This window comes from Manacus candei, unplaced genomic scaffold, assembly GCF_025592945.1.
Source record: "Manacus candei isolate 608988 ecotype Guabito, Panama unplaced genomic scaffold, ASM2559294v1 h1tg000008l, whole genome shotgun sequence".
Lineage (NCBI taxonomy): Eukaryota > Metazoa > Chordata > Aves > Passeriformes > Pipridae > Manacus > Manacus candei.
The window spans coordinates 4783689-4807280 of NW_026138056.1; the positions used below are offsets into that span (position 1 = coordinate 4783689).

Sequence of the window (23592 nt, forward strand, 5' to 3'; positions counted from 1 at the left end):
CAGAATAAAATGGTACCAAGAGAAAAATTCCTTGAATTTACTGAACTTGGCAGAGCATTTATTGGAGAGAAGTGTAGACCAGCCTGAATGCTCTAGTGAGCTTGGGAATTCAGAGATTTTACGTGGGGAGGCAAAGCAGACTGGCAGAACCAAGTAGCGACCACGGCTGCTTGCTGTTTGGAGACCCAAACTAAACCATTTAAAGAGGAATATTTATCTGAGGGATTGACAGGACAGGGAGCTAAGGCATTGTGCTAAGGGAAGACAGCTGCATGCGGTGGCAATGCTTCGTATGCTGCTCTGAGTTGCTTTGTGTAAAGCCTGCAAAGAAGGCACTAGGAAGACTCCTTTCGGAAGCTTGGTTGCATGGAAAACAGAGGCATTCTTTTGCCTTTGCCCTGAAGAGGGAACAAAACCCTTTGTTTTGTTGTTATTTATCTATTTGCATCTCAGAGAAAGAGGCTAGAATCTTGATTTTAAGCCCTAGAAAAAAACCAGGCATTTGTTTTAAAGATATTGCATTCTTGATGGCAGGGAAGAACACGATACTTTGGCTGATTCAAGCTAAAAGAGAGTTCTGTGGTTGGGATTTTTTTTACTTTCTCTTAGGACAAAGCAAACTTGGAGTTGGGACAAGAATGTCCTAATGAGCAATTATGTTTATTTTTCCTTTTCGGCATACCAGGATTTCTTGATGTGAGCCTTAAGACCAACACTTGCTTTAAATCAGAAAATTCTCATGAAGCGAGATCTCTTTATGAACTAATGTTGTCTTCTAATCAATTCACATCAGTCAGTCCATTATATCATACTACATGTAACAAGCCCCCATATATGTATTTTATTCGGTCACATACACTTGCATAGGTAAATGTAAGATATCAGTATTCTCATAAAAAGGATAAAAAAGAAAGATTATAAGGTGTTGTTTGAAAACAAGTGAAGAAAATGAGCTATAGGGTTTGTTTTTTAAAAAATCTTTGACTTCTGTGGTAGCATGTAGTAGTAAAAAAAACAAATGAAAAATAAAGTTCAGCATGATTTATTAAGTCTTTTCATGTCTGTACAGAAGAATCATGTTACAGTAGAAATATTTTAAATGGCTCAGAGGTAAAAATAAAGAGATAATATGTTTTCTAGGCAATACACGTTTAGAAATAAAAACATTCAGCAAGTTAATTTTGACTTTCTGTTTGCCCTTGTGTTTAATTTCTTATAAACCTATACAGAAAGTGAAGGGATTCTTGTACCTTAGCTTGATACAGAAAGCTGGGGACAGTTTGTGTAAATCCCTTTAAAGTAATTTTAAAGCAGCTTTTAATGTGACAAGTGTTTAAGTGAATTATGTTGATAGACAGGTTTCATTAATTAAAGTGATGTCATTTGGTGCCTTAAACAGTTGTCCTGATTGGAGGCAGTGTAATTGAAGGTCAACACGTGGTCAGCTTTACTTTGAAAGTAACCACTGTGCTCGTTTTAAAAGGGTGATGTCAGTCCTTTTCATATTTGAGTGTGTTAGTGAGCAGAGGAGGGGTGTTTATTGCAATTTCTTGCCCTGACAATAGTGCTTACTATGTTTGGAGCCAAGGCACTTTGCTAGGGACTTTCCAGTGAAGAGTCTGATTGCCAGAGACATTTGGCCTCATGGTGTCACCTTCAGCAGAAGTGCTGAAATCTGTCCTTACCCGAAACCGTAAAAAAAATGCAAAATAATTGCAAAAAGAGTAGCTCTGAACACTACATGTTGGGTTTTCTTTCCTACTTGGGCCCACTTTTTGCCACCAGTGGCTGAAGGAGAGAGAGAGAGGGAACATGCCTGCTCCTTCCAGGGCTCTCCCGGTGCCCAGGGATGGATGGCACCCATCTGCCCTCAGTATGGTCAAGGGAGCAGGTAAAACAGGATGGATGTTGTGTTCAGGACACTTTCTGCTGTAAAGATGAAACTCGAGAGGTTTGTAATCTCCCGGCAGATATTACTTCTGCCTGGGTGTAGGGCAGCAACCTGCTGAGGGGAGATAACCAGCAAGATAACTGGGCAACCCCACCACTAACCTCTATTGTCTTACGTGCCTACCACAATAAAATGATTATTAATATTCTTAACCACTCTGACAGATAAAGATAACCTCTCTTTGAGGTTAATTTGGCAGCTATCTAGGGCTTTTAATGAAGGCGCTGCAAGCAAAGTGGTTTCTTGGCAGCTCCCTGCTGGTGTCACGCAGAGTTTGGGGGAACTGAGCCCCCCCCCGCCTTCCCCTCCTCCCCAGGTTGCATTTGAAGTTGTCTTTCTTGTGGGTGGGACCCTGAGGTATAGTTAAAGATACTGGCAAAAAGTCCTTTAGAAACACTTAGATTGGGGCCTTTTGACAGGAGAGTGATGTTTTAAGCTATCTTTGCTGGCAGAACAATCTGTAATCTTTAACGATCATCAGTTTTACACTAGACTCTTTGTAGATGTGATGGTACATCCTAAATTCAGTTCAGAGCTGTCAACAAACTCCAGTTGAGGCCCTTTGCCAGTGTCTTAGGTTTAGCCCTTTATCTATTGCTATCAACTTCTTCTATATGAAGTTGATGTTAAACTGGCATTCATCTTGCTGAAGGTAGCAATGATTGAAATAGACTTATATATTTGCATTTCTAGTTACTTGTACTTTGCTCTAAAGTCTTGTTTATTTTAAAAATAACTGCCCTGAGTTTCAGCCTTCAAAAGTGATTTTATAATGAAAAATGTCAGTATAGAAAAAGTTGCCCAAGAGTAACAATTGGTCTTTGACTACATGCAGGAGAGTGCTCTACCACGATCACCCCTTTGATAACCTTACTCTCCATGGACTGTCACTACAGTATTAATTACCTTCCAGAGATTTAATTCCTTTTATATTTCTGTTTTGGAAAGCATTGGTAAACGTATCATAACGAAGCATCTATTTCAATAGACATGTAGTAGATGCCTCTGCAAGTGCCAGGGGTTTTAAAGTTAGCTTTGAAGTTGAAGAACTGAGCTGGGAATTCCTGCCTGACTTGTAGAGATATATCTTTCATGATGTGTAACTGAGAACAGGTAAATAATTATCTATGGTGCAGGTCCTTAGAGTACTTGGCACAAAATAGTTTAATTATTTTAAGAACTGTGTTTGAAAACAAAGCAGTCATGCAGCAATTGACTGGAGAACTAGGAAAATGATTTGCCCCCTTTCATTTTCTCTTTTTCCCTTCAGATAAAAAGATTTTGATGAAGAGGTGGCTGGTAGCTGGGTTGTGGTGTATGAGGATTTTTTTATTGTTGTTTTTTTGTTTTTTTTTTCCTTTAACTATTCTTTGCCAAAGACACATCCCTTTTACTGAAGAACATACTTGTTTCTACAAGGTTTCTTCTTAGATAAGAATGGTAAGACTTATCTGATGTGGTTGAAATAACCTAAAGTGCAAAATTATTTCATGTTAATTAAAACCAAGGTAATAAGAGTTGGAAGATTCTTCAAATACTTTAGGCTATGTATATGTTTTCCAATGCATCTCTTTCTGAGTGTGCAATTGAATTTATTTCCAAAAGAATGCTCAGCATTTGAAAGTACAAGTAACTTTTTCTTGAAAATATAACAAACTGTTCTTGCTTTTGCCATCAGAGATTGGTCCAGGTGCAGGGCTTTGCATCCTTTTACAAGTGGCATATTTTGAAATAAGCAAGATAACTCTTAGAAAGAACAACCAAACTCAAGAGAAGGGGAAGAAATGTTCTTGTATTTAGTTTATTAGCAAGGGACAATCTCTCTTACTTTATATTTTGGCTTCTCATCTTGTGTTGAGGTCTGTGTTGTTCATCCTTTTTAGAAGCAAGGACTCTCGCTGTCCCCTCCAAGGAGTCATGATGTTAAAAAACCAATGTATATTAAGACTGGACCAAGAGGTCAGCCTTTGGATTATACTAGAATCTTCAAAATCTCTTAATTAGAAATAATAAAGTTTACATTTCCTATCTATTTGTATGAGTTCAGGACCTAAGATTTCAAGAAAACTACATATTACTACAAGATGCATAATAATTTGCTACAGTTTTCCACTCTGAATTTTCATATGGAGACTAAGATCTTTTTAACAGATAGAAGTGCGAATGGACTAACAGAGCAGGGACATGATGGAAAAATATGCTGTAGCATCATATGTGATTCGGTCAGCTGTGGCTCTGATCCAGAATTTTTTTATTTTCCTGATCAGAAAAGATTCCTGACCAGATCAGTGGGCTTTACATTGACCTCAGATGCACTGGCAAAATAAAATTAATAATTCCTAATGTCACAAGAATGAGAAAATATATACAAACGTGGACTGCAAGGCTGTGACGGAGCCCCTACAGCACAGCTACAATGTAGACAGTGCAGTTTGGGATACATGGAAGTAGCCTTGAATACTTGAAAGGTTGGTGGATTTACTCCTGTTGCTGCCATTGGCAAGAAATGTGTGGAGCCAAAGCAAAGCAGCAAAGTTGCCTTTCCCTCAAGCCTCTGAGCAGTCAGGGCAGTAGAAACACCATCTGCAGTCCCTACAGGTGGTTAATCCCACCTGTAATACAGGGTGTATGTCACAGCCATTGACTCCAGGTAATTCAGTTTGCTAGTAATTACCATAGTGGAGGCAATTTCCAAGAATGGAGTGTGCATAGAGGAAATGGACAAAAAAGGGCACCAGCACTACAGACAGTGAGAACTGAGGAGAAAATAACACTTTTTAAATTCTGATTCATTTGGTATCTGTTCTACTCGAATAAGCAAGGATATATATTTGAATCAAAATTACAAAATTTAATTTTTAATCAAGTAATCAATAGACTGTGGGTTAATTTTGTTCATACCTATCTTAGAGTGGCATATGTTTTAAGCATTATTAACAGTTATATACCTGATTCACCTGATAAGACTACTGCAATGTAGATTCAGTAGCTATAAATTGTAAGAGAAAAGTGTTAAGCATACTTGCCTAGAAGAGGAAGAGAAGGAATTTTTCTGTAGGCCTTTTTCATGCAATCAGAGTTTCAAGACCTGATTTCCCTGACAAAGGCACTAACAAATAAGGAGTATGGCATACATGAAGGAACAGAATAGCTTTCCATACACTGAGGTCTAATGAAAGATAAATGAGACTGGTTAGAAGTTACTCGATTTATTCATTGGGAGTGAAGTTTAAAAGCATTCTGTGTTTAGTAATGCTGTCTATTTGGTTAGGCAGCTGGAAATCTGGTTTTTTGGATGCGAATAAAAAAGTCATGCTTCAGGACAAAACATGAAAGCAAATTATTATTATGCCTACTGAGAGAAGTTTCAGCACTTTACATAAAAACAAACAAGCTTCCCACACACACATACACTTTAAAGATCTGTATGTGAACAGTAAATTGCTGCCAAGGAAAGTGCATGTTTTTATTTTAGTTGATATATTTTAATTGGATTTTAAGTGGCTCATGAATAAACTGCCTGACATTAATATATTGTCTCTCAGTAAGTGTGCAAACATCTGAGCTGCTTAGTGATGAGATTGATGGGCATTATTGAAAAACTGATAAAACCTCTCTTCTGCACTCTTCTCCCCTTCCTTTTCTATGTGTGACTGTGATTTCTAATTTGAGAGTAATTTCCCACCATTTTCTGTTGCCTTTCGATAAAATAGTTTTCTCGTTTATGCTGTTTGAAAATTTCACTATTTTCTACTGTTTTTCCGGAGATGCTCTGTTTTTTTTTCAAGCAGTACCCTGGATGTAATGTCTACTTTATATGCTTGTGTGGAGTGTTGGGGAGAAGGGAAGAAAGAAGGGCATCTGTCCTGCTCTCATTCTCCACTGCGTACGCCAAGCATCCTGGTACAAAACCAACTCTTCTCTCTTTTCTGCTGAACAGAAGTGGTAGTCCCACTAAGAAGGTGCCCTCCAGCCCTAAGGAGGCCTGAGAAGCATGTCAGACGACCATACAAAGTGGCATTACAGGGGTGCAGCTCTTTGCTATCTAGGTCTAAGTTATTTAATAATGTGAAGGGTGGTTCCACAGCTTAATGGGCTGTTAGCTAAATGACTACAGGTAGCCCTGTGAATATGCACAGCCACTCCCCTTCTCCTTTAATTATCAGGTTTTATCATGTTTCCCCATCTACGCCTCTACTCTGCTTTTGAAGCCAGTTTTCTTACCCAGATGCCTCCATCTCATCCCTCCCGCTGCTGCTTCTGCAGGAAATGCAGGTGCACGTGTGGACAGATGAGAGCTGCCGAATTTGCACAGGGCTGTTGCCTTTTTCTGAAGCAGAAAACTTTAGAAAACAGTTGCTGCTGACAGGCTACCTAGTGGTTTTGCTAAATGTTGGAGGGGTTGACATTTCATGTAAAAGAATGGGAAAAATATAAATGGTAGCTTTTTCCTGTGCTCATGAATAATCCCATTGATGTTCCACTGAATAGTCAAAGAACAGGAGCTAGCAAATTCAGATTACTGCATATTTATATTATTAATTCCTCCATTATTCTACTAAGAAACAAAGCACAGTTTCTCTGAAACTAAGAGAGAATGCAGAATTGGTTTTCACTTAATTGGCTCTTTTGAAACAAGCCTCTTTGAGAAGCAGGATGTTGTTAGTCCACTGTGTAAAGACAGTGTAACAATACACCTAACACAGAATCCAGAAACAGCTGTATGCAGGGGGCTGTATTGGAGGGGTGAAAATAGCATAGTGGTTTTCAAGAAGAAATGAGGATTTATACAAACACAGCTTTGCCAAGAAGTCTGCACTAGCAGATAAAATTAGTCAGTCATTGAAAAATTAATGTCAAAATGTCCAGTGGAAATAATCATTGTCTCACAAAAACATGGGTTGACTTTCATTTGAAGTCTGTTTTGATAGCCAGGGTCTTCATTCTGTACTTAGAAGGCTAATAAAGAGTAAGAATAGTGTTCACTGAGCATGAAAAATACAAGATTGGACTTAAAACTTGAAATGTAGTCAGTAACATATACTGGAGTTTGCTTTCCATTTCTTAACAGCAGTGTAAGTTGTAAATACTTTCAAGAGTGTTTGTAATTGTGTTAAGTATTTGTAAGACTCGTTTACCTGAAGATGGTATCATATGAATGTAACAGAGTACAAATTGTCTTCACCTTTAATTGTTTCTGATGTTGGAAAAGGTTCAAGTTTATAGGTGAGACAGTTCTGTGAGGTGTTAGTCTTGCAGTTGCTGTCTGTTGAAATTTTATCAAGATTCTCATTACTGCTTAAATTCAGTCTAATAGTGTGGGAAAGTAGCTAAGACTGTTCAAATAGCTGTGAAGTATAAGATTTTAAGAAAAAAAAGAGAGTCGTGGTGCTCAGTACATCAAGGCAATTGGTACCTGAAGGAAACAGTGTCAGGACAGATATTCTGTTCAGAAGAAAATAGTGGAAGGGAGACCTTTACTGTGCAACAGCTTCATCCTCAACATTGTTGAATTGCTCATGTTTTGCTTTGAGTTTCTAAAAACAACTACAGCATACAAAACAGCACTGCAGCATTTCCCAAACACAGTCTACCCACATGACAAGAGTCTTTCAGTTTTACTTCCATGCTGACTTAAGTTTTGACTCAGGAGGGCATTTGTAAACATTTCTTAGTCCGTTCCTGTTTGACATTTCAGCATATATATATAAATAATTTGCACAAGGCCTTTAAACCTCAGAGTTTGCAAAGCAGAGGGAGGTTAAAGTGGTGATGATTATATGATACAAGTGGACATTTCTTTAAGGATCAAGATCTTATGCAAAGCACTCTTTTCAATTCTTACATAATCTGATTCCCATTTGCAGTTTTGGCTTTAATTTCAGCAGCTACATGGTAGTCTTCTTTTTACAGTCCTGAAACAGAGAACCACCAAGGCCACTATTTCATCAGATTGTATCTGTTATTGCTAAATGCAAAACCTTTGCTGCTGCATTTGGGGTTTTATACTAGAAAGGAAAATCAGTAAAGCAAGAATGTATTTATTAAGTCATTTTATGGGGAGGATCACTTAAACCATTAAATTTAGAACTTATGTAAGTAGATAACTGTGTAGTTCTTCTCTTGCCCACCTCAAAGCGATGAAAAACAAGATTAAAACAACAGATATCATCACAAAGGGAAGGGCTTACAGACTGCTGGAGAACATGTAAATACTGATGTAGATGCACTAGCAATTTGCTTCAATTTCCACAAAACCTACCTTTTCTTTGAGGTGTGTAAAATTAACTAGGAGCTCACATGTCAAGCAATTGGACATTCCATGGCAGTAGCAAAAGAACATTTAAAATACCAATTTTAAAAGTTACCAAGCTTTTACAGGTGAAGAGTAACTTTCTGTGAATACTTTCTGTATTTTCTATTAACTTATTTTGTGGTTTAATAGCTAATTCTGCTCCCATCCCTTTTGTCTTATCACAGTCTTACCTTGGTAGTATTACCCTAAAATTCTTTATCAGAGGGATCAGCTAGTCCTTGACCCACTGCAGTTACAAGTGGCAGAGCCAGGGGCAAATCTCTGCCTGAAAAGTTTGAGAGAGCAGCTCTGAACTGCTGGGAAGCAGGTGAACTGGCTCCAGGTGTTGTGAAAGCCTGTGCCCAAGTCATGGGTACTATGCACAGGGGTGGTTTTAGCAAGCAGAAACATCTTACAAACTCATGACAAACACTTATTCCTCTGAACAGCCCATTCCTTAGCGTTGTTCTGGATAATAAAGCGAAGCAAAATGCTTGGTTGAGTTTTACAAAGATGCAGGTATTGTCTTGGTAAGAGTTCTCTGGTAAGGCATATGTCTCCTTGGAAGTTCATTTCAATGCGAAAAAGCATATATATGAAAAAAACCCCTAATCATAAATGCTAGTTTATCTTCATGGAGATAAAATCTTTCAGAAAATAACCTTGACTTGGAAAGGCATCTCAACCCGACTTGCATTTTTTGAACCTGTTGCAGTACCAAACTGCAAAGGATGAGGCAAATATCTAGTACAGTTGCATGTTCAGTGATCTGTTCGTTAAAGTAATTTCTTCTTGTTGCTTAAGAAAAAGTACATCTTTTAAGTCGATGTTAATACTCCAGGGCTTTCAAAACACTTAACAAGTCTGGCATTTGCAGACTGGTAATATGTTTTGCATAATATCAATAGCCTCTCTTTGTGGCCCATGGGAAAAAGAAATCCTTTTCTTCTTTGTGGTGCATTCATACAGTCGCTCTGTCCAAGATGGTTGCAAGTGGAAACACTTTTTGTCTTTTGAAATCTTAATTCCAGCAGCCCCGGTGTTTTCATGAAGCTTGTATATCTAGCCTAAAAGGTTTTACAAAACTTACCTGCATTTTAGTGGGCGAGCCAGTTGTATTTTTTGTAATTTTATGGAGACCGTACTGGAATATATTCAAGCAAATGCAAGAATTGCTGTTTGATCTCTTCAGATGGTTAAATTGTGATTCCTGTTAGTGCTGCTTTGGCTTGGTGCACCCTGTTTCCTAGTCAACTGAGGATGAAGTTGGAAGAGCTGGCAAGGCTATGATATTTACATAATGCCTTTTTTTCCTGTGAACCCTGAATGTGGATGGAAACAGCCTCTAATCTTCTTAGTGATCTAAGCAAAGATTGAATGCTTTGGGTCAAGCTGGGGTTTTGGAAAGGCTCAGTTAGGAAAAAAAAATTTAAAAAATTCCAGCTCTTCACAATTATTGGAAATGGAAATATTTACAGACTGAACTAGTTAACGTTAATGTTTCACTAGTTGATAATATTTTTGTTCTTTCACTAGTTTGCAAAGACCAGATAATCTGTTTTGAGCCATACTTTTTGAGACTTCTTGGAAACAGAACAAACAGCCCTTGTGTTAAGCTCTGGGCACTGTTCACATTCATTCCCCTTAGGTTAGTTTTAAGTTGTATCATGAGGGATGAAAAGGCAAGTGTCAGAATAAGCAGCATACAGAGGCTTCCTTTCCTCGATGAACTCAAAATGACTGGAAAAGACTGCAGATCTGATTTTAATCCTTCTTGCACCACAACTGCTATGACATGGTAAGAGGAGGAGTTTATTAGGTGGCTGTCCTTTCACATCTCAGTTAATAAAACATTCTGACTGGGATTTTTATGTGTGTTACAGTAATATAGCTTTTCAAACACTGCTACCATAAAATTAAAGATTTTAAATCTTTTTTAAAGTGGACAAATATCCTGAACTCAGTCTAGAAGTGACATTTCATGCTTGATTTGCCTTGCCTGCCTAGATTTTGTGGTATTTTTTCATGCAGAAGTTATAGCTTGTCAGGCCTTCTGAACAACATGAAACTACAATATATTACAATGAAAGGGGGGAAAATCATTCTGTCCTATTTACATTTTCCTTTTTCTTCAGGCTTACCTTCCCCAATCAAAAAAATTCATGTAAAGTTGCTTGACTTAATATTACCATGAGGAATTGTATTATGTAATGCATCTTCACATAATATAAGATCACTCAGAGACTGATTTTTCAGAACATGAAAGTTAGTAGGAGCTGCTGGCCCTCTTTTAATACCTACAGCGTAACGTTTGCAAACCAAATGGTCAGCTTTTTATGTGGTTGCTTTTGTAACTAAGTTCAGCAGCAGGCTTTTTTTTTTTTTTTGCTCTACTTTGTGTTCAATAATAGAATCAAGATTATATCCATCCCCTGCTTGAACTTGTCACCACCGCATTTCATTAACTTTCTCAATATTTGATGCAAATTGTTTCTAATTAACATGCTTCTGAATAAAGAAAAAAGCATTCTTAAAAACCTGTGTGCAATCTGTATAATAATAAAATTTATTCTCAGCTATGAAGACTTATACCATTTTATGACCTTTTTTGAAATTGCTTTTGCTATTATTATTATTATTATTGTAAGTGGTGTATTTTAGAATTAACCCCTTTTATCTGTACAATAATTAATAACCAGAAATAGCCTACTGAAAACATAGTAAGGCAGGTAAGGACACAATTCATTATTGAGAAAAAGGAACACAAATTAACCATACTCAGAATTTTTTCTTTTAAATATTCTAATATTTTCATTAAGTTAAGGGAAATATTTATTAGATTCTCTCTTTGTGGTATGTGTTGTTATTGTTGCACACATTGGAGGTGCATCTGTTTTGGTTTTTCTCCCTTTATGCACAAAGGAGTTGATCTGATATGTTAAAAAGGAAAAAAAGAAAAGAAAAACAATTAAAAAAGGGGAGGAGAAAAAAGAAGACGAAAGAAAAAAAAGGAAAGGGTGATTTGGTTTGGTTTGGTTTTTCTGTCTACTATGTTCATGTGATTATCCAGAAAGAAATTTGAAGACTGTAAGAAAATTTTGCCCATCCATTATAAAACAGCATAAAATTTGAAAGGGAGGCAATTTCTTGAACATCTGCCTTGCATTCCCTACATATAAGGAAAGTATACAGCAAGGGAAGAAAATATACACACACATATATAAACTTTCCTTATATATATTCTCTTTTACAACTAATAGAAGAGAGAGAGAGAGAGATGTACATGTAATAATCAGGACAGGACATTGCAGGAGTCCAAATTGTGCTTGTAAAAATTTATCAAAGGAGTTGACCAAATCTGACCACTGAACTCTGCACTGCTATTCTAATGGGAAGACATAAAAGACAGCAAGAGACCTATGACCTCAGAAAGCGACTTGTCAGTGAGATTGAACTGATCTAAGTCTGGCTGTACTCAAACACAATTGTTCAGCCCTTCCTCCCTTTTCCCACCAGTGCATTCTCCTTGCTCCTTTTTGCCTGCACTGCAAGTGTATCTGTGCCATGAAGAATAATTGTCTCCTGCTCCATTTCCTTTACATTGTTAATTTTTGTCCAAATGAGTAATCCTTTCTGAATTAGGGCATGAACTCTGGTGCCTGCATAAGGGCATTGGTGGATGCTTACAGCTAGAGGCCACAGGACCTCACCTTTTAGTGGCAGTATGGATTTAAGTCAAATGGAAAGCAATATGGAAAAACAGCCTGGGCTTTACATGCATCGTGCCCTTTGTAACCACGGCATTCACTGTAATAACAGGAGAGATTTAGACAAGTATGCCACTTGGCTAATTGAGGGCTCTTCTACTAAAGAGGCTTTTGTCTCAAGCTTTAGTTCTGGAGATTTGAATGTAGCCACCCTCAGGTTTTGGCTTGTTCTTGGTTTTAGCTCTATAACTATACTTACAGCTATATATATAATAAATAGCTACTATAAAACCACAGTAACAAGACAAATTTTAGGACCTTGGTAAAGATTTTCTTTTATTTTAATATATAGACCAGTATGATATATGATATGGGTACTCTAGTTTTGGTTTTGGGTTGTTGGGTTTTTTTGAAGTGTTTAGGGAACAAATTATTTTATTTATTTTATTCCAGCTGTTTCCAGCTGAGATTTCCATGTTGAAACTTGCAGGTGATGGATTTGACTTAGGGAAAAAAGATATTACAACTATTAGTATCTGTGCTGAGCTATTCTACAGTAGTAGAAGCTGGATGTTCCTGAAACAGAATGTTGCTAATAACATTCGGGTTCTCTGTCTGAAATGTAATGGCCTGTCTCAGTGAAACTCTTGTCAGAAATGGGAGCTGCATGATTTACTCTAAAAGCAATTCTGGACTGACTGCTTATCAGTAATGGTGAATGATTATTAGTGACTTCAGTAGGCTTTCAGAGTTTTACATGTTTAGCAGGTTTGGGGTTTTTTTTTGGTAATGAAAAGGCAATGTCTTGGTTTTCAGAGTTTTCCAGAATGTGATCAGCCAGTCCCCTTACCATCCCTACAGAGCTCTTCTCATAAAATAAATAAGAATGAAGGTTTAGAAAATACATCCCAATTTCTGACTAAACTGAAATGTCTCATGGATGCTTGTGCCCTTGATATTCTGTTGCATTCACTTTCATGTTTTCTCATGCTCTGTAGCATTAATGAAAGCAATGGGGCATTGTTTTGATATTGTTATTTATTTGTCTCCCTAGCTGTGTGCTGCCCACCTGCCAACCCGATCAGAGGCTCCAAACCACTATCAAGCAGTATGTCGGGCTCTGTTTGCTGAAACAATGGAACTGTACACTTTCTTGGCCAAAATTAAAAGTGCAAAAGAGGTAAGCAGTCTGTGAAGATTATCTGCTTTTGAGCTCATCCCTGTGTGAATTCAGCTTATGAAATCACTTCAGTACCCAGCTAGCAAGGAATGTCAGATGCTTGAAGAAATGATCTGTAGTGTTTAGGGAGAGCAGTTCTTCAGCTGAGATTTTCTTTTTCCTTTTGACCTTTAACCATTTACAAATGTCTTATAGAATTTGTTATTGATTGTGACTAGTCTATTTGGGAGTAAAACAGAAGATTTTCTTGGAGATTAACACATTGCATACATGTACCCATTCCTACATGCATGTATGCAATGTATTTGAGTCTAAAAACTTCTCTGGTGTTTCAGGGATGTTGTGAAGTGCCAGAGCTTTGCTTGTTCTTCCTCAGCTCCTTCTCACGAGGGAATTCTCTTTGCTGAGAATTGTCTGAGATTCTTCTTGCTCGTATTTTGTCCCCAGTCAGCAGCTTCTCGTCTGCTGTATGATTGGGTTGTTGTCTGTCACATTGGTTTCACTGCAGAGCCAACTTTAAAAATAGAAAAATTTTTGCCTGCAGGTCACAATGCTTATGTTCACGGCCTGTTTGGCTGTTATTGTTGGCTGAAAGGCCATTCTATGAACCACTGCAATTAGATGGTCTGGCTGAAGAGTGACTTTAAAGATGATATTTAATGCAGATAGTTTCAGATCTGGCCTGCAGAATGGCCCTGTGAACAATTGTAGTTACACAGTGCTCGTGCTGGTAACGTTGGAAAGCTGGTGGGTGAGGGGGAGAGCAGGAAGAGAAACATGCTTCTTAAAGCTGATTTCTTCACCAAAGCCAACTTGTCAAGTAACAGCGCTTTCATAATTTCCTTTAATAAATCCCTGAAGGATTTTCTTTTCTAAGTCAAGATCCACAGTACCTTTGAAAAGCAGGATAAGATTTTACAGGCTGACCTAAAAATTTTGCTGCTGAAAGAGGCAGAGCTGTTCCACCCACGCACACATGCTCCCACTGTTTTCCTTCTTCTGGATCTAGGGAACAAACCCAGCAAATATCAAGCAAAACAAAAAAAAAGGAGGAGTTATTCCTTGTCAGGTTAATGAGCTAGATCAGCTCATCAAAGGGTCAGATGAGCCTAAGAGCAGCACAAGAGAGCTTTTATTCTCACACTGATGGTGGAAGATGCAAACCAGTCAGAGGCATAAGGGGCTGGTGCTCCTTCCTTCCTGGGTGAGATGCATCATCCAAGAGGGAGAATCCTTCAGAGATTTTTTTTTTTTTGCTGCATGGGGTCAAGTTTCATCTCCAAATCTCCTCCAGTCCTACTCAAATGGAAAGCAGTTTTTAAACTGAAGCAGTGTCATACCGGGATAATTTCGACAGCGTCAGCATGGCTAAAGAGCCATTTGTTTTCTGAAGTGCCTGTGTTACAGGACTTCTTCATCCAGTGCCCCTGATACAGGGAACAGTCAAGATACAGTGACTCCATGCTAAACCTAAATTTTGTCTCTTGAACCTTGACATCATTAATTTCACATCTCGGCTTCTAACTACCTGTATATTAATTGAGGGACCTGTGCTGGAAGTACCTCATTTAACAGCTATTGCAAGTCAATGTTGAAGCTCAAAGATAAGACCCTTTGGAGTTCCTCTTTCTGCTGAGAGAGGAATTATGTTTCCAGAAGTTCTTGAACATCTTTGCCACAGTGAGCAGTAATAAGGCATCTCTGTTGTCAATGTCCAAGTAAAATATTGTGGGTTATAACCATTTAAAATCAAGTCTTAACAATAATTTTTAAAAAGTATTAAAAAAAAGTAGAAGGACATTTTGAATTTGTGAATTATTTAATCACCTTATAATTGGGCATAAAAACCCAACAACATCTGATCACAGCATAGAGCATACTATGAGTTAATCCCAAATGAAAGAAAACATTTGCTTCTCACAGGCTATTAGGCATTGATTCAAAGCACATTTAGGTCAAAGGAAGTAATCCTTGTAGATGGAATTTTGGCCCTACTGAATCAGTAAGAGTTATATTGCTGCACTTTACCAGGGCCAGAATTTTGACCTTTTGATTTCGTTTTACTCTGGATCAGCCCCTCAGCATGCAAGAAATTAAGAAGAAAATTATCTTGGAAGCAGCTTTTGGAATCTGAATACTTTGGGTTTATGATGTGCTTGATCCTTGGTTGTAGCTTTTATCCAACTATAGATTTGGAAGGTATTTAGTTTTGAAAATAATGTAGTGTCCAAAATTAAAAATCAAGTATAAAGGAAATATGACGTGGAATGCTGTAAATCTTATTACACCATTTTAAAATGGCCTCTGTAGTTTATACTTGAGGCAAGCAGGGATCATATGATCACACTAGGTTTGTGCCAGTAAAAGCTGTGGTATTGTTTATGTACTCTTCTGTCTTGCAAATACATAGCAGAATCTTAAGTCACAAGGAGTACAGTTAAATGCTCTTTGAGTAAAAAAGATCTTTCTTTCTTTTTTTATTGTCATATGAGTATTGGGTATAAAGGGGATAAACGCAGAATACTTCAGTGAGGACACTTTGTTGTCATGACTTTGTGGTGATTACATTGGCAGATAACTGTGGGGAAAAAACAAGTTACATACATCAACTCCAATTAAAGAACCCCAAGCTTATACTGTGTAATATTGTGGTTTTGACACTAAAGATGTCAGGAAGTTTGTACTGTTAGTTTATTTTATAAAGTAACAGCTTTATTTGGAGATCCTGCTTTAGAATCCCTCAGATCTAGACACAGTTGTGGATGTGAGATCGACATGAAATTAAAAACACCAAAAAGGGGGGGAGATATCCTCTAAAGTTACTTAAAATAGCTTTTCTGTGGATAAAAATTACTTTGAAATTACTTGGATTCCTTCTAGGGCCACTGAATGGCATCTGGGTATCTGTTTCTCAAGAATGTGAGGTTCGTGGTTTTTTACTCAGTAAACACTTAAACAGCCACCTTTGCTGTAGTGGAAGAGGGAGAATTTTTATCTGCAGAAATTCACTTGCTTGGAGAGAACCAAATCTGACCTACCTGATACTACAGGTTTAGAAGGGAAATAAACTGTCCAAGAGGCAGAAAAAAAATACTGCTGTGATGCTGTAGTCAATTTTCCCCTCAAAAAATGTGGCAGTGTTTTGAAAGTTGCAGGATGTCATGAGGGATAGATCAGGAGGTAGGAGGGGTGTGTCTATAGGGTCATAATATGTTTTATTACTAATATATATACTGAGGAGTCACATACTCCCCAGTATATCATGTGAACATCACCATTATATTGGTTATATTGCAAATGGAGCATAGTTTCAGTAAGAATTTTACTGGCATGCATTTGGGTGAGTGTGTTAATCAGAAATGATGAAGCAATGAGTGACCTGTTCAGGTCATCTCAGTGGATGTCAAATAGAATGTTTAAGGCACTTTGTCACATAATTGATGCCATGTGGTTATTTCCAGTCTGATTCCCTGTGTATGAAAGGTCAGCAGTAAAGCTGACTTGAAGACTTAAAGAGAATGAAACATTTAGTGTAGTGGATGCACAGGACAGCCCAGAGTTGAGAAAGATGTGATACTACTATTGCAAGAATTTTAAAAACTAAACAATTAAAAATTAGGGTAACTAGTAAAAATATTTCTGTGCAATAGCAGCAGCAATTCCATTGGGGTTGAAATTTAGTTAACTAATTTGATCTAACGTCTTTTTGCAAGGTGAAATTTTTCTTGCAAGTTTACTGGGGTGTTTTTTAGCTTACTGGCAGCATCTGTGTGCTGCTTAGGCTCTGTGAAAGGTCCCCTTATTGCAGACCCACCCTGGGTACCATTCTGATGTCATCTGGAAGTGGTCTTTTGATGGGCCAAGACCACCTAAGTCTGCGTCCTGTTGTTTAAGGATTTACAGATGATGAGTAAAAGATGGAGTACAACTTGTTTTTCATCTCAAGAAGTGAGCTTTCAAAACTGCAGTAGGAAAATTCTGCAGAAAGGGGATTTTCCCCCCTTTTTTAATTTTTTTTTTAAATTGTTTTGGGGAAAAATGGTCCACAAGGTAAAGGAAAGGCACATATGTGTGGCAAGGGGCAAGACAGTAACTGCTAAAAATGGACCCGTGTAAAAGAAAAGATTCATCTTTTTCAGGATCATCCAGAAGTCATTGAGATAACCTTTGTTGGCACCTAGCCATGGAAAGAACTGTAGGTGCAAATAAATTATGTCCATGAGATAAAGCAAATGTTCCTGCTGTGAAGTATCTGAAAAGGTCACACAGGTTGCTCAGAAATGGCATCAGTTGTGATTGAGAGAGGCAGGGAGAGACTATGCAAGCAAAGGAATGCAGAAATTGCTTCTCTGGATCATACAGGGGACTCACCTGTGGTGCTGTCCACATTAAGAACCTACTTTGTTGATATGTTGATGGGATATCTGCCCTAGTCCTCCTTCAGCTCCCCGTTACTACCTGGTTTTGCCTTTTAGTGGAGTTAATGTTCCATGTGGACTTAATGGCTGAGTGAGCCAGCAATATGCCCTTGCTGCAAAGGAGCCTTAAGGTGTCCTGGGCTGCATTAGGAGGAGCGTTGCCTGCAGGCCAAAGGAGATGATCCTCCCCTTCTACTCAGCACTGGCGAGGCCACAGCTGCAGTGCTGTGTCCAGTTCTGGGCTCCCCACTGCAAGGGGACATACTGGAGAGAGTCCACGGAAGGGCTAGGAAGATGATGAAGGATTCAAACAGCTCTCCTGTAGGGAAAGGCTGAGTGACCCAGAACTGTTCAGTCTGGAAATGAGAAGGCTCAGGGGGATCTCATCGTTGTCTACAAATACCTGAAGGGAGGATGCAAAGAGGACTGTGTCAGGCTCTTTTCAGTGGTGCCCAGTGACAAGACCAGAGGCAGTGGGCACACAGTGAGACACAGGAGGTTCCTTCTGAACATCGGGAAATACTTTTTTTGCTGTGAGGGTGGCACAGCTGTGCTGAGCACTGGCACAGGTTGTCCAGGGAGATTGTGGAGTCTCCATTCTTGGAGATATTTAGAAACTGACCAGACATGATGCTGGGCAACTGGCCTTGTATGGCCCTGCTTGAGCAGGGGGGCTGGACCAGCTGAATCCAGAGGTGCCTTCCAACGTCAAACACGTTGTGACTCTGTGAGTGGTATCAGTAAAGGGTGATGCTGGCCTGTAGCAGAGCTAATAATTCATGAGAGGGCTGTGGGTGATAAGCTCTACAGCTGGTGCAGCTGGTGCTAAAAAACATCATGTGATGCTGGCCAGCATAAAATAGAAGATGTGTCCAGTAGGCAGATCTGTCACATAAGGTTTGACTTATATCTCAGAAATGTTTAGAGATTGATGTACACCCTAAAGCATCAAGATTAATATTCCTTCCAGACTAATTAAGACTTTGTATATTTTTATAATTGCCTACATCTCTGATTGCAGGGAAAGTCCATGCTTATAAAAAACTCATCCATAATTTCATTATCCACAGTGTGCCTTGTAATTAAGTTTTTGGTAGAACACAGAGAAAGCTCCCAATCTGTCATCTTTGTACTGTTCTTTTAAAACATGTTGACTTTCATTTCTGTCTTTTCTGATGTAAAAACATAATTCTTTCACTCTGCCTGGATATATTTCAGTCTGATCTGTATGAAATGTGAACATACAAATCTAATTAAGTACATGCATAGAAATTAAATTTTTCCATTCATTTTTTCCTAGTTTCATGTCATGCAAAGATTCAGTTGGAAAACAGTTAATGAAAAAAGTCAGGTGTTACTTTCCATTTAACCTGGCTATACTGCTGTATTATTTGTACAAAATATGATAATAGATATAGTTAATAGGTACCTAAATAATGTTAATGGCTAACTTATTTTGGAAATACAGTCATTAGCCAAGTTACTCTTAAAAGTCTTGTGACTGTGAAAGCTGTCAAATACCCTGCTGCTTGGATTTTCAGAAAGCGCAGCTGGAGAAAGAAATGGATTCACAAACTTTGCTGCTCATAACTTCACTTTTGTCTTCACTTCCAGGCCTCCAGTGACTCCACTTTTGCAACTGTACTGTTGTCAGGCTTGCAGCCGCATTGTGATCTCTTTGATCCCTCAGTTTAGGAGATTTATAATACGGGAAAATGTTGCTGGTTAGTGTTTGATGGGGAAAGATTTGATTTTATTTTCTTAAGTGGTGCAGGCACTGTCACTCAATCAGTGTTCCATGCAGTTGGTTCGTTTTTTTTTCCTCCTGTTAAACAGCATATTTATGTTGAGCAGCATGGGGACTATTGCCCTCTCCAGAACTGAGCAAAGTGCATCAACCCATACCACTATATGTGAAAACCTTTGTCTGATATCAGCTCAAGAGGTTTTCAGGGACTGATTTAACTGATCCTATCCCCATGTGTGAATTACATGGGATTTGGGTCTTTTCAAAGAACCAGAGTAATGCTGCTGGCCAAGCCCTTGGAATTTTAACCCAATTTGAATAGCTGAAGATATGTAAAAGCAGTTTTTCCCCGTGTGCATATTGTGTATTTTTAAATTGAGCCTAAATATGCAAGAATATTTTATTAGCTTCACAGATAGTGGTGTAAGAATCAATTCAATTAGTGAACAAATCATTCCTAATTAAGAGTATAAACTGGAAACTGCAGTAGCCCGTGTTCTGCATTTGGTGAAAGACAAAGTTCAGATCTGAATTCCCTAGAATACCATATTCATTGAAGCATTGTGCTTTAGAGAGCATTTTATGGAAACAAGTCTTTGACACTGTGCTGACAAGTGTCTTATGTAAACTCCCATCTGTCACTGAGCACAGAAGAGTGCATCTCAAATGTGGGCCATGCAGCAGCAGCAAATCAAGTGCCTGCTTTTAATAGTGCAGCAAGAGGTTTGAAGACATTTGATATTTTTATTACTAGCTTTTGTCACAAAATGCAGTCTTTTAAAAAATGGCCAAATGCCATAATGGTTTAAAAAGAAAGGATAAGCTCTTGAAACACGTTTTGTACACTTCCAGCCATTATTTCCTGAACAAACAGGCTGAATCAGGTCTGTGGTATGGATCTGGGGTTCTGGGATCATTTAGATCATTTGGAATAACCATTTTAAGATGTTTCTACTTTCTGAAATGGAAATTCTTTTAGGGCATGTATTTATTTTGCTATAATAGCTTTTCTTAAGCCATTGTCCCAAGGGTAAGCAGCTGAGGTTAGTCGCAGGTTTTGGATCACAGCTGAGTTATGATAAAGGGTCTATTGTATTTTAAATGTGTTGGTTTCTATTATTTACAATTGAAACAGAGGCAGAAACCCACTGATGATGGCTAGAGGTGCTGGAGGGAGATCCTAATGTTCCATTTAGTCTAGGATTTTAAACATAATCATTTGTCACAGTGAATTTATTCCTTCCTAAGCAGTACCTGGCAGGTGTGGAAGAGTTAAAGAAGCCATCCTAAGAACTAACTGCAAGGATAGAGCATTTGCTGATTTATTTTCTCCCCAGTCTTCCAAAGCTTTGTAACTTCTATAATGATGGAAATTCCTTTATTTTGTACTCTTCTCCCACTGATTGCATAGTGGGCTGCACTTAGGGATCTGAGCCAGGTGCCAGGAAGGGGATTGAACTATCCCTGTGAAATGGGTGTCTGCTGGTATAAGGGCAGCAGACAGAGCACTAAGCATGACAATGGGGCATAATAGAAGCCTGGCTTTGGCAGTAGCCTGTGCTTGTACCAATTCATTTGTACTATAAACTGCACTTTGAGAGATCTCCTGGCTGGCAGGTTTTGCTCTTGCAGCTCTCCAGTGCATGGTAGCCGACATCACTTACACCTGTGCTTTCTCGAGTAGAAACTCCCCCTCTAGCTATGTTCCAGAGAAACTAATTAGATGGTTGCCTTATTTAGAAGATCTTTTAGCTGCTCATGGGGTTTTTTTTCCCCTCTTCTTATTTTCTGTTGTTAAGAAAAACAGGTTGTAATCTTTTTAGCTTCATGGAATATTTATGTCAGTCAAACACGTTAGCCTTTGGGCATAAAGCAACCCAGTAAACTGTATGGTAAGGGAACATGGTTGCTGAGATGGGTAATTGTCACTAATCGTGTTGAACAATTGAAGTATAGGTTAAGCAGCTGGAACACGTTATTTTTTTAAAAATTAATGTGTACCTTGCAGTATGAAAAGGAGCAGCAAATCTGACATTTGTGAGCTCATTTACTAAAGTTACCTTTTGGTTACAAAGAGGAAAAGGAGAAGGTATCAGAACAATTTTATGTTTTGCAGATTATCAATAAATGTTAGCAGTTTGCTAGAAAGCAAGTAATTTACAGTTCACAGATACTGTATTTGAAATTATTATTGCAACTGTGTGACACAGAAAAGAAGAAACCCTGGATAGCAAAATACATATAAGCAAGGCCTTTATTCGTTCTTTCCATTTTTCTTTTTTTTTTCCCCTGGAAAGGGCAGTTGCCTGTAAGTGTCAGACTGACTGCTGACCACAGCGCCAGGACAACACAAGTTTCCATGAAGACATTCTTTCCCAATTGGGTGTCCTGTTGTGATACTGCAAGTCATGCCAAAATGTTCCCACATTGTCCTGTGATCTGTCTGCTTCTGTTAGTGTAGGTGATTTATGGTTTTGAGAGTCTTCATGTAAATTATGTATTTTATTTATATAGGGCAATGGTAGTATTTCTTCCTTGATGTGAAAGCGATTGTGTTACTTATTAAATAAGACAATAAAGAACCCATCTGGTCTCTTTCCAAAACCTCTGTGGTAGCTGACTCACATTTGCTATCTCTGTAGCCAGGTTTGGGAAATACTTGTGCTGTTAAATGTGCAAGTTAAGCACTCTTCCAGTGCTTCCATTTCTTACACTGAAATGTTGGCAGTTTGGAAATTGGAAGTTTTACTCCGAGGAAAAAAAAAGTTTTAAAAAGTATTTACTTTTATTTTTTCTTGAAAACTCAGAAGCTGAATTGAGACTGATTGTTCAGTACCATTGGAGGAAGAGCTTGAGTGCTTAAAAGTGAGAAATATACTTTTGATAAATATGTCTGTCAGACCTCTGACCTGTTACTTTAGTCTCATAAAATAAATAAGTAGTTAGCAGAGGACTTAACTATCCATTTTGAATATATTAGTGACTACATAGAAAAGAGATCAAATTAAACATTGTTAAAGATTTTTTGTAAAACTTTCAGTGAAAGTAAATAGATTATTGAGAATTTGTTTGTACTGCTCATTCTAGAACATTTCAATACAGAAGTAAACAAAAATAAAATAACATTATGAATATGCAGAAGTTAATGCATAAAAAATAATTTACATAAAACCACAGCCTTCTAAATTTTTTTCTTGCATTTATCTGTATGCAAGCTTGCCTGTTCTTTGGTGTGTTCTAACTTTTAATCATTTTTCACATTCTTATTTGTATGAAAGCTTCTTTTTACCCCTTTGCACACAATGTTCTCCATATTTGCATGATTGGTCTTGTCCATAAATAACAGTTTTCATCTTTGAAAGATGTTTCTCTTACTTACATGATTTTATTATTGATATTTCAGAATCTATACCCATGTTATACAGACTAATTAATTACAACATATATACGAGTCTGTTCAGTGTAAAGGATTTCTCATAGATTATTTCTCCTCACAACTAATGTTCTGGGAATTTCTCCTGCAAAAATGAAGTCTTGAATTCAACAAATAACAATAATTTTGGTATGAATGGGATCCTTACCTTTCTGTGTTGTAGCTTAACAGACCTGCCAGGTGGTTGTTTGCTTTTTTTCTGTGCATAGCTAAATTTTAGGAATTAAAGTTTCCATGTATAGTTTTTCCTCCAGCATGAAGTACTTTTATTCTCAAAACTTAACATTTTTTTCCCAGTATTTAAGGTACACTTTTCAAGGAAGAGAAATACATTCAAGTTACTTTTACAGTATTACTATTCAAGTCATAAAACATTCAGTAGAATACCCAAACAACCTGATACAAGAGATGTCAAAAATTAGGCTGAAGTTTTACTTGAGAGTAATGCCATCATTCATTTATTGACTCCTTTTCATTGGCAGAACCTGAAGAAGATTCAGGAAATGGACAAAGAGGGAAGTGATGAATCCAGCACAGATCTTGATGACTTAAAAAATGCTGACTGGGTAAGACAACAATTAAAGAGTGATTCAACATAATTACTAGTAATTTATATTTCTTTATAAAGCTTACTTAAGGTGTCATTACCTCCACTCTCGTGAAATCCCACCTGAAACACTGTGTCCGGCTCTGGGTTCCCCAACATACGAAGGACATGGACCTGTTGGAGTGAGTTTTGAGGAGGGCCATGAAGATGATCAGAGAGCTGGAGCACCTCTCCTGTGGAGACAGGCTGAGAGAGTTGAGGGTTTTTAGCCTGGAGAAGACTCCAGGAGACCTTACAACACCCTTCCAGTACCT

General features: G+C 38.0%; 1 protein-coding gene across 4 annotated transcripts in view; it reads left to right on the forward strand.

Annotated features, from left to right (window-relative positions):
- SPIRE1 (spire type actin nucleation factor 1) overlaps window positions 1-23592 on the forward strand; it is a 124310-nt gene that overhangs the window by 64432 nt on the left and 36286 nt on the right. For all 4 annotated transcript variants that reach the window (XM_051773358.1, XM_051773368.1, XM_051773386.1 and 1 more), the window contains exons 4-5: window positions 13008-13133; window positions 23214-23297. In XM_051773358.1, coding sequence (XP_051629318.1) covers window positions 13008-13133; window positions 23214-23297 — 210 coding nt within the window. The remainder of the gene's footprint in view (window positions 1-13007; window positions 13134-23213; window positions 23298-23592) is intronic.